The 12115-nt window shown below is 40.8% G+C and overlaps 1 protein-coding gene across 12 annotated transcripts in view; it reads right to left on the bottom strand.

Annotated features, from left to right (window-relative positions):
• Window positions 1-12115, bottom strand: part of AAK1 (AP2 associated kinase 1) — a 167497-nt gene that overhangs the window by 42963 nt on the left and 112419 nt on the right. For all 12 annotated transcript variants that reach the window (XM_045828860.1, XM_045828861.1, XM_045828862.1 and 9 more), the window contains exons 10-13: window positions 9652-9731; window positions 5288-5442; window positions 3813-4111; window positions 621-899 (exon numbers count right to left, since the gene is read on the bottom strand). In XM_045828860.1, coding sequence (XP_045684816.1) covers window positions 621-899; window positions 3813-4111; window positions 5288-5442; window positions 9652-9731 — 813 coding nt within the window. The remainder of the gene's footprint in view (window positions 1-620; window positions 900-3812; window positions 4112-5287; window positions 5443-9651; window positions 9732-12115) is intronic.

Genomic DNA, 12115 nt, shown 5'->3' on the forward strand with positions numbered 1-12115 from the left:
AAGCAAAATAAACCCAAAGATGATGAAATAGTTGAGGTTAGTTAGAAGAGAATGGAGAGGGATTCTGATGCTATACTCAGTCATTATCTAAAAGTGGATACGCCCAATTTCTAAACTGACAAGATGGCTCAAACAATACCTGGATACTCTAGTGTCCAGCAGGATTAGGCCAAGGCAAATGGTCCCAGGCAAGCAGGCCCTCTGGAAGGGTGCTGCATGGTATACTTAATTGAGGTAACCAGTAATGTCATCCAAGACAAAGAGTAAATGCAGCACTGTTAGGACTCAGGATAAATGTGGGGGCTCACATGAATCTCCAAAGATAGAAAGGCTACAATGGTCAAACTGGGCCCTAAAGAAAGGAAAGGGATTAATTTTGATCCTATCCTAGGTCCTTGACTGCTCAACACAAGAGACACTCAACAGCTCTTTCCACCATCTTAATTTCAAAGCAATAAATAAAAATGTTCATCTTTATCAGTAGCCCAGAATCATTTTTTTAGAAACCTCTACCATCTACAGAATACTTCATCCTGTTCTTGGACATATCAATTAAAGATTGAATATTTTAACCTGAGCCTAGCCCTAGTCCAGAGGCCACAACACCAGCTCCTTCTTACCACAGGCTCCTGGGCAGGGGTCGGCTGTGAGCCTGAGGCCGGCTGTGCCTGGGGCTGCTGTACTGCTGCCACTGCGGGCTTCTGCTGCAAGGCAGCCTGCTGAGTCAGTAGCTGCTGCTGATGCAGGGTTGTGACCAGCGGCTGTTGCTGCTGCTGCTGCTGCTGCTGCTGCTGCTGCTGGTAGAAGTTCTGCATCAGCTGCTGTTGAGAGCTTCCTTGGGGCACCACAGGGAACTGGGCAGCTGCTGGCTGCTGGGTTGTTGGGTGTACTGCCTGAAACTGAGCAGGAGGAAAGGGCAAGAAATGGGGAGGTGAATAAAAACCTGTCTCAGAATAATATTCTGAATGTCTCAGTAACAACTAAACCAGTGCTGAAGCCAAAGACATAGTAAGGCAGAAATCTTTTAGCTTGGCCTGAAACTCATGAGGAGAACCTGAGGGCATTAAAACAAACACAGTGGCACCTTACACTGCCAGGCCCCATCCACTGCACTATGCTGCCTCTTGTAATGGGCTGGCCTCCAGGTGGGTTTCTGTGCCTCGCCTGAAGGTGTCCATCTTACTACCCAACTGTGATTCCATATGCTGGAGTGTACCAGAAGCTAATAAATGATCTCCCAATCACAGAAGTAATTCCTTTTATAGAGGGATTTTGGCAGTAGCCAAGATTAAAATTCTTCCCTAAAAGAACAGGATGAAGCAATGATAACACTGAAAAGAATAACCTAAATGTTAACCCAGCTATGAAAGTCATCTCTTTCTGAAAATTATTTCTCAATAGCTCTATCTTTATTAACTCTCCATCTTTAAATATTCAAAATATTCATATTACTACACTTAATGACATTTTATTTTATTTTAGTAATGAATTGTCTCAATTATATTCTCTTGTGAACATCTGAAAAATAGGGAAACTTCTTTTATGTCTTTCTACTCCTCACTCAGGACTATGTGCTAGGCACACAAATAGAGCTCAAACAAGGGCCTACTGATGGACAAAACTCAAGATGTTGTCTTTGAACATCCTAAATAGTGTTACTTCGTTACAGAGCTAACTGAGAGTATGCTGTTTGCCCACTGGAGTAAAATTTAAAGGGTTAGCAGAGAAGCAGATGTCAGTAAATAGCTGCCTATTTGAGACTGTAAAAAGCTGGAATCAACCAAATGTCTATCAACAGGGGACTGATTGAATAAACTATCCTATATATCTTTAGAAGGGAACACTCTCTGTTGTATGAGGACTACTTCTAGATATGGGATGGAGGGGATAGAATTTTCCAGATTTAACTTTGAAACTATATAAATATTTTACATGTTCACAAAACAAAATTGAACCAAAATTTAAGAAGTAATAACTAAAAATCAAAAGCAAAATGAAACAAAGAAATCTGTGGGTCAAATTAATAGCCAAACTCCCCAGAAAATGTGCTAAACATTCTAAGAGCAAAAAGGGCAAAGAATTCTTTAACTATTTTTGGTAATCCTACTAGTATTCAAGTATTGAATAGGATTTGGTAATCCTATAGTTTCAAGTACTGTTATCTTGAAACTATAAGTCAATTAAGTAATTAAGTTAATGTTATTAGGAATCAAGATTTCCAGGTTAGAAAAATACAAATATAATATCAAAGAAGTTAAACAAAAATCCTATAATTATACATCTGAATTTGGAATATAAATTTGAATTTATGGCATATATTCTATTAACAAAACAAAATATATTTGCTAACTACTGTCCACTGAAAAAGTCTAAAAACAATAACCAACCCATCAGCAAATGAGTATCCCTAGCACCAAGACTGTGGTCTCTAAATACCATTTCCATGAAAAGGCAACAAAGCTCCTTAGAGAAATGGCCGATTCCAGGTTAAGGGCAGAATAATGAGCCTGGGACAGCTTGTTACATTGAATAGCCAAGAAACCACAAAGACTACTGGAGCTGCAACCAAAGGACCCAGGAGCCAATTTGAAGACACTTTCACTGGACAAAGCTGGGATGACTTCAGCAATAAAATAAATAATATTTTTGAAACTATAATGTATGGAAACATATAAAATATATTAAGATCTACAAGTTCATAGTGAAACTAAAACAAAAACCTCATTGTTCACCTTTGGATGATACTAGGAACAAACTCATTTTGAACCTGGTAAACAGGGAAAAAGAATCGTACATTGTTTCCCTGCCTTTTCTGCACAAGTATTACCTCAGGGTAATCAAACAGCTGATGAAAAAAGTTCTTCATAGATAAATCCAGCCCCTAAATATAAAGGAAATGCTAGAATATTGCCATTTTGCCATCCCTAATGAATTAATGGATTTAGGAAATGATCAGCAATGACGGCTAAGCTGATGAGGTACATCAAATAGATGTAGCAGATGGACAACAACAAACCCACTGACTGATCATAACAGTATGAGATGAGAGGACAACCAGACATTAGAGGCCCCTAATGTGATATAACCAGAGAAACAAAGAACAATCAAACTAAGTGGAATATTGAGCAAGCCTCAGGAAATTAGTAGTTTACATAAGGGATGGAGAAACATATTAGACATCATTACAGGGATGTCATTAGCCAAATCCAGAATGTGGAAAATTCTACAGGACAAGTGACCCAGCTTAAAAAAAAAAAAAAGGGCAGGGGAAAGAGAGAGGGGGTACTTATGGTTAAAAGGGGACTTTAAAAGGTATTTTAATGATTATAAAATAAATGTGTTCAAAGTAAAAAAGTGAAAATAATATGAAAAGATAATGAAAGAAAAAAACAGCTAAATACAATTGGTGGGCTTTGTTCGGATCCTGATTCAAACAAGCCAACTTACATTTTGAGACATGAGAAAGGGTTAAAACTACTGGATATTTGGTTAGAAATTATTGTTATTTTGTGTTGTGTTGTAATTATGTCATGAAAAAAAGTCCTTAAAAATTAGCTCCCTTTATGAGGTTCCTCAGTCAGGTGAAAAATTCTCCATGGCCTGGGAAGAAAGGTGAAAGGGGCGAGTGATCCAGTGATCACTCTACTATGCAGAGCCTTCTAGTATCTACATTTGGGAGAAGGAGTGATGTGATCAGTGATGTGATCGTTAACGGCTCTCTAGTATTCCCAAGGCAGATTCCTGTACATAGTGAGCCTTTCACAGTGATGACTCAGATACTCAAAGCAAAGGTCAGACTATGACCAGCTTACCTGTTGAGCCTGGGCCTGCTGCTGCTGCTGCTGCTGCTGGTAAAATGTGCCTGCTGGCTGCTGTGATGGTGGTGGCGGCTGTTGCTGCTGCTGCTGCTGCTTGAGGAAGAGTTGCTGCTGGTGTTGGGGTGTTGCCTGGGCCTGAGTGGGTAGACCCTGGGACGGAGTGGAAGGTGTCTGCTGTGAGGTGGGAGGAGCTGGTGGTTGCTTGGGCTGCGGTTGTGGTAGAGGTTGGCTAGATGGGGGCTGGGTTTTTGGTTGGGAAACACTGGCTAAAAGACCAGGCTGATTGCTGGATCCTGCAATAAGAATAAACTCCATATAAGACTTGAAACTCTTCCAGACAAAAACAACTTCTCTTCTTCTCAAAGTAAGAAAGAGGGGGTGATAAGTGGACAAATGATCCCAAAGTCCATATGGTCCTCACTGTCGGTACCTGGAAGGTCCATCCTTTTTGCTAAACTGTGTACTTCATATTTTTCAAAACAAGGTTTAGTAACAAAGTTCTATACTTGCCTCCTTCAGAAAGCTTTCCTTTATTCACCATCCCATTTAGTCAATTACTCTTTTAGTCAGCATCCTGAGTATCTACAAATTCAATTAGCCTTTGATGCTACTGCATAAAAACACAATCTTTGTACTTGTTGGCATGATGCAGAATAAAAGCATTCTTCGATTTTTTTTAAGTTTTATTTATTTTTAGAGAGAGGGAAAGGAAGGGAGAAAGTGAGGGAGAAATATCTATCAGTTGCTCCTCACAAGCATCCAACCGAGGACCTGGCCTACAACCCAGGCATGTGCCCCGACCAGGAATAGAATCAGTGACCTTCAATTTGCAGGACAATGCTCAACCCACTGAGACATGCTGGTCAGGGCTGATGTTTTACATGTAGATTACACAATCCCAGTCTGGATGCCTTGTAAGTAGAAGGCCACCAAATTCACCAAAAGCAGCTTACTGGTAAGGGAAGTGATGGCTGAGTTCAGTTACTTGATAATGTGGATCAATCCTCTGTGTGAAACTAAACTCAGTCACCTCACTAGAAACAGAATACCAAAACACAGAGTGGTGTGACAGATACATCAAGAGAGAGCATTGAAAAAAGAATTCCTCTATGTCAAAAAGAGATGTGTCTTGGTTCTTTAAAGGCAAAGAGAAGTAAATGAAACAAAAAGGTAGGTATGAGATGAATGGAGCAAGCTACAAAATGAGGGCAAAGACTGAAAAAAATAGAGACAACAGGCTTCCGTGGTCTTGGTGATCCCCTGCAGAATTCAGTGACAGGCCTCCCCTTTTGCCAGCCTCCTGCCATACAATTTCAATGGCAGCTTACCTCTTGTTCCTCAAGGAAAACCATCATTCTTTATGTGTCTCTGCATTCCATTCCTGAATCAAAACCAGACTTTGCAAGATTTCTCTCTTATCTGGGATAACAAAGAGGTACACTAAGCTTCAAACCACCCTAGAAACTGACCTGCAACCTGAGGTGGGGGCTGGACTGTGGCCCTCTTTCGAGGTGTCAGTGCTGGCTGGATGGGAAGGATTCCTGGGTTCGGCTGAGTCTGCCCAGCTTTAGGTCTTTGGCGGGGCGCAATGGAGGTCTCTGTGGTGGGAATGGGATCTGTCAGTCTAGAAAAGGAAAAGAAAAAACAATATTAAAAATACCTCATATTAAAGTATGGGAAAACGGGAGAGGGGCAGCCAGAGTACATGATGGATTAGCTTTTCCCTTGACACTCATCCAAACCTTCCAGATCTGCTTAACTGACATTTTCCAGAGGGTGTTATGTGTTATTAGATGTTATAAATGAAGGTTTTAAGGGTAAATAAGTTTTAATATACTGATCAAAATATTGATCAGATTTCTTTTCAGAACCTTTCATGTGTGAATATGTATAGAGAACCTCAAAGAAAGTACTGTATAGAATTCAGTGTTTCTCAAATATATTGGACCATGGGATCCTTTTACCTAACACTTCCTAGAATTTCCCAAAATACACTGTGGGTGATGATGCAAAGAGAGGTTTGAAGCAGGTGGTTTTCAGATGTAGAGGAACTCAAACTTCATTAGAATTAGCTGTCAAAAAGGTCTCCCTACTGTAAAAAGTATGCAAATAAATTAACACAGTAAGGCAACTAAAAGGAACAAATAAATAACTCAAGATGAAGGATTTGAGGAGTGTGACAGGAACTCTATTTCCTCCAGTACACATATTGTTTTTTTCCATGGTAATACAATACTTAACTGGACATAGAATCACCCAGAGTAAAAATCAAATTGCCTAGCTTCCCTTGTAATCAGGTGTGGCTGTGTATCTAAGTTCTGGCCTTACAGGATTGTTATGTGGCAGTTTCTGGAAACCTTTAGTAATAACTGGTACATCCCTTTGTCTCTCTTCTTATTTGGTCATTCCTTGATCCTGCTGCTTGGATTAAGGATGCTGCCATATTGGTCCATATGGTCATGGCCACAGCGTGATGGGTCATAGAGTGGTGAGCTTGAAGAAGCCTGGGCACCTGAGGACTCTGTGGAGCAGAGTTGCCCCTACCAGCTCTGGACGACTTATCCCCAGACTTTGTTTATGTAAGAGAAAAAAAAATCTATCTTACACAGGCCACTGTAATTTTGGACTTTGTGGAACTCATAGCCAAACTAACCCAAATTAGTATGGGGAGGACTGCTGGGTGATCTGCTTTCCTCTTGTGATGTGCTCCACCCCAGGTGGCGACTTTCATTCATTTGGAGCAGTCCAGGCAGCTGGCTACTACCCAACTCAGATCAGAGTGGTTGTCCTTCAAAAATGCACTTTCGGGAGTATAGCTGAGGTTAAAGCTAAAATAAACAAGCTTCATGAATATTATTTCCAAAATATGTCTGGCACAGCCTCCATGAAACGCAAAACAGGAAGCATAGTAGCTGGCCCCGCATGCCTCCCTGTGCCATACCTCCATGGTCTTCCATTTTGGACCCTAAAGCTTTTCATTAGCATCCTGCTAGACTAGCAATTTTCAACCTTTTTCATCCCATGGCACACATAACTAATTACTAAAATTCTGCAGTACACCAAAAAACATATTTTTTGCTGATCTGACAAAAAGGTATAATTTTGATTCATTCACACCAGACAGCTATTGTTGTGTTGGCTGTTGTCATTTTTTTTTTTAATTTGATAATCTAAGGAAAAAGGGGTCAGTGTCCCCAACTAAATACTCAGGTAGGGCATGTTTTAAAAATTCTTACGGCACACCAGCTGGAAATCACTGTGCTAGAGGGAAGTCTCATGCTGGGTGAAGAACTGATAGTATAAAAGCCATCACATCTGGGGAGGCTATCACCTGGGGAAGGGAGGTGGGAAGGGAAATGAGACAGTTGTTGAGAGAGGTATAAGAAAGATAAAGGCAAGGGTGAGACATAAATAGACTTGAGTAGAAAGCCAAATGCTAAGAACTTCCACACTGGACTTCTCCCAAGGGTAACAACATCTTAGAGACATTGGATTTGGAGTCAAGAAAATTATATTTGAGTGCTAGCTCTCCATCTACAAACTGTGTAATAATGGGCATATCATTTAATCTCTGTTAGCCCTGGGTCCCATATATGGAATAGGAGAAATCAATACTTACACCATGAGGCAGATGTGGACATCAAATGCATCAATGACTATGAAACCATTTTAAAAATGCAGAGTGTTCAAGCTTTCAGTTTTTATGGGTCTTAATATGTTGCAAGAAAACACAGGCTGTGAGGCCAGGAGATCTGACTCTAAGTTGTCCTCTCTGTGTGATCTCAGGCAAACCACTTAACATACAGAGTAGAAAGTATGGATGCTGGAGGTCAGATTCTTTTACTAACTGCATAGTGACTAACTGCCTTGGGCAACTTACAATTCTGAGTCTGGTTTCTAATCTGTAAAATGAAAATAACCTCAGAGGTTTGTTTTAAAGGGGGGAAAAGCCATTGTATTTATGTAAAGTACCTAGTATTGGATTTAGTATATATGATGCCTCAATGAATAGAGGTCACTTTAACAACAGAGTTAGAAAGAAAAACCCATCTGTTGGGACTAGGGAGTGAACAGGATAATGAAAATGAAATCACTGTACAGTACAGATAGGACAACTTAGACCCAAATTTCTTGGCTGTCATGTGTCCGTTATTTCTGCAGCAGTATTGAGGTCCATACAAACTGTCTGGGAACTCTACAATTTATAAAACAGTTTCACAGTCATTTATGCATTTGATGTTCACATCTGCCTTATGATGTTGGTACTATTTTATCCATTTTACACGACAGAGTACCACTCAAATGTTAATCGTTATTATCATTTTCATAAATGTGTGTGCTTTGTGGGAAGAGATCCTTGCTGAGCTTCAGCAATACCATGTTTGGGCCTAGTACAGATGGCCATAAACCCAAAATACTAAATTATTAAATCAGCCTCAGAAGCAATTCCCAGAGGTGAGCATGGCAGACTTACACAAGAAATAAACAGACCACAAACTAATAGTATGGATATAGTTTGCTAAATTTGTTAAAAACCAAAGTCTCATTACTTTAGAGCCACATCAGCAGACGTTCTATAAATATTCAAGAATTTTTTTCAATGTAGAAGTTATTTTACTGTTCTATAAAAATTCACATTTTCTCATTCAGGGTATTTTGTTTGTAATTTGCTGCTAATATTTCCTTGCCGTGGGAGTGTGGTAGAAAATAGAGGGGTATAAGCATCTCTAGGACCACCCTCAGAATTTACCATTTGGAAGGCAGAGCAGCCATGAGACTGTGTCCTGCAGACCTTCAAATATAAGCAGCATAAAGGACCAAGTGCCTCTGCTGCTGTGCTCCCGAAACCCACTACTCCTGCTGTGCTTGCCCCTGAGGCCACACTTTCCATAGGCTGCTCCCAGTCTTATTATCCCAGCCGCAGGGATATTAGGGCAGGGACTGTTCCTGGGACATAGCAGGTTCCTCTGGTAGCTAACTTTGACTCAAGGATTCCTTGACACCCTTGGCGAACCTTCCTTAAACTATGTGGCAATTTTTAGGTCACTTCCACCCAACTTTCTCCTCCTTATCTCTGGGTCTGATTTACATTGCCTTCTGATGGTTCCCCTAGCCTTCCCTGGCTCCCACCCTATTTTCTCCCTCAGGGGCATTTACTCAAATAAAATTCTAGTTTCTTTAGTTCTCTCTTAGCATCTGCTTCTTGGAAGATCCTAATGTAAAATTACCAAATGTAATTTTTGGACTGTATAAATGTAACTACTCCTTAACTAGGGGCAAGGAGCTCTACATTCAGCCCTTTGAAGGCAACCTCCAGGCTGATGTGGCCCCTGGTGAAAATGAGTTTGACACCCTTGTCCTAGGTTATCCAGAATGTGAGTAGCTAAGGTCTACAGGCTCTTTGGCTGTACATGGACTCTGCTTTGACCTGTACTTTCCTAACATGGCCAGGGCCATAGAGAGTTAAAAGGAAAGGGAAGTGGAGGATTAGGGTGCTGAAAGAGGCTAAACAAAGGCCAGGACACCTATTTAGGACACTCTTGTACTAGCAATATTTAAAGTCTGCTGTTGTCTCCTCCCTTTATGCCCCTGAGCCTATTCCCAAGCAAGGGAAACAGCTGTGGAGTTTTTGATTATCTTCAAAAATAGATCACTATATTTCATTATATTCCTCCTTGTACCCCCAAATGATAGCTTCTGTCCCAAGGAGACAGAGCTTGTTTTCTTGTGCTGTGAGCATCTTGGCCACGGCAGAAGAATCAAGAAATACAAGGCACCCTCCCGTGCTACTGAGACAACAGAGCACACAGGTGCTCACTGAGGCATTTCTTACCTGGCCTTCGGCTGGGTCTTCTTTGCCGCTGCCTCACTGGCTTTCACTGGTTCAGGAAGCTTTGCAGGAATGGGAGAATTCTACAGAATTTAGAGAAAATTTTTAAAAAGAGCATGATTTGGCTGATGGAAATATGTGTTGGGGTTCTTTGGGAGTGGCTTCCGGACCCTGATCTCTGATAGAGAGGAGGGAAGTTAATCAAAAGCATATCCCACTGGACTCAGCCTCAGTCAGGGAGGCAAAGCAGCTGAGAAGAGGACAGAGCAGCCTGCATACAGCACGTTCCTATGCTGTTGTTCTCAACCTTTTGTATGGCTAATGTTACTGGGATTTCATCTCAGTGCCTTCTCTCCCTATAGCACATCTGAGAAGTGGTGTTATGAAAGAAATGGAGAAAGATGTCTGTAACCTATATTAAATTTAAGCCCTCAGCTAGATATTAGGTAGGTTAGAGCTGAGTATTGTGTCAAACCAGGGTACATGCAGTCTTCTAGTTAGAATGATGGAAGAGAACCACAGCCACAGTGTGTCTGGTTGCTGAGCCAGCAGCTCTTCCCAGCACACAGGTCCAGCAGAGCTCCTCCAGCTTGGAATCTGCACCATCCCTCTAATACTGTCTCTTGAGGGACCACTAATTGTCCCTAACCACAAGACCACTGTTGACCTCTGCTAAGGGAGTATCAAGCGACTTCAGACTTGTGAAGCTGACTTATTAAAAACTAGTTACCGATCTGAATGCTTTCAATTATATATATGTTATTTAACTTTATGAATAGGCACGTGGGATAGTCCCATGTTAGTGGCATGTTAGGTTACTATACAATATCCCTCATTTATTCTGGAAAACACAACAAATGGAATACTAATAATGAAACTGGCTTTTAAAGGGATGTCCCATTTCCTTCACCTTTTCCAGGTGGGGAGGATTTCCAAAGAAAATGTCTCCTAGTTTCTCTTTCACCCTCCAAGTGTTCCTCTTTCAAGGGAAAAGGTGTAACTTACTCCACTGATAAGACTGGGAGAAAAAGGTGAACTTGTCTGGCTCGCCCTTGCTCTCCCTCCTCTGGGGAAGAGCCCATCTCTCAGTCTCTCAGGAATCAGGTGCTCACTGCTTGGTCATGAGGCTCTAACATTAGGGAGACTGACTGGTCGAGCTACATTCTCTGACACAATCTTTTTTTTTTTCTGTGCAAGTGAAATTCTATTACAGATTCTAATCACATTCAGAGAAAACTAGTCCAGAATATTAGTGAACACTTCCCAATTTTTAAAAAATTAAATTTATTGAGGTGGCTTGGTTAATAAGATCATGTAGGTTTCAAGTGTACAATTCTATGATTTCTTTGTATAGTGTGTCCACCAAAGTCAAATAATCTCCTGTCACCATATATTTGGCCCCTTTTACCCTTTACTACCCTCACCAACCCCTCCCCTCTGGTAACCACAATACTGTTGTCTGTGTCTGTGAGTTTCAGTTTTATATCCCTCATAGGAATGAAATCATATGGTTCTTAGCTTTTTCTGACTAACTTATTTTGCTTAGCATAATATTCTCAAGGTCCATCCATGTTGTCACAAATTTCGTCTTTTCTTATGGCTGAGTAGTATTCCATTGTATATATGAGCCACATCTTTATCTAATTCTTTATCAAAGGACACTGCTGTGGTCTCCATGTTTTGGCCACTGTAACTAATGCTGCAATGAACAAAGGGGTGCATATGTCTTTGAGAATACATGTTTTTGAGTTTTTTCAGGTAGGTACCCAGAAGAGGAATTGCTGAGTCATGTGGTAAGTCTATTGTTAATTTTTTTAGGAACCACATTCCTAAATTCCATACCATGTTCCATAGAGGCTGTACCAGTTTACATTCCCACCAGCAGAGAATAAGGGCTCCTTTTTCTCCATAAGCTCTCCAACACTTGTTATTGCCTGTCTTGTTGATAACAGCCATTCTAACAGGTGTAAGGTGGTACCTCATTGTAGTTTTGAGTTGCATTTCCTGAAGAGCTAGAGAAGTTGAGCATCTTTTCATATATCTGTTCGCCATTTGTATGTCTTCTTGGGAGAAGTGTCTGTTCAGGTTCTCTGCTCATTTTTAAACTGGTTGTTTGTTTGGTGTTGACTTGCATGAGTTCTTTACATATTTTGGATATCAACCCCTTGTTGGAGCTATTATTTGCAAATATCATCTCCCATCTGGTTGGTTGCCTTTTTGTTTTGTTGTTGGTTTCTTTTGCTATACAGGAGTTTTATTTGATTGTTTGTTTGTTTGTTTGTTAAAGATTTCATTTATTTTATTTTTAGAGAGGGAAGGGAGAGAGAAAGAGAGAAAGAGAAACATCAATGTGCGGTTGCTGGGGGTCATGGCCTGCAACCCAGGCATGTACCCTGACTGGGAATCGAACCTGCAACACTTTGGTTCGCAGCCCGTGCTCAATCCACTGAGCTACGCCAGCCAGGGC

Source organism: Phyllostomus hastatus, unplaced genomic scaffold (genome assembly GCF_019186645.2).
Source record: "Phyllostomus hastatus isolate PE091 unplaced genomic scaffold, TTU_PhHast_1.1 phas_scaffold_78, whole genome shotgun sequence".
In the NCBI taxonomy this organism is placed as follows: domain Eukaryota; kingdom Metazoa; phylum Chordata; class Mammalia; order Chiroptera; family Phyllostomidae; genus Phyllostomus; species Phyllostomus hastatus.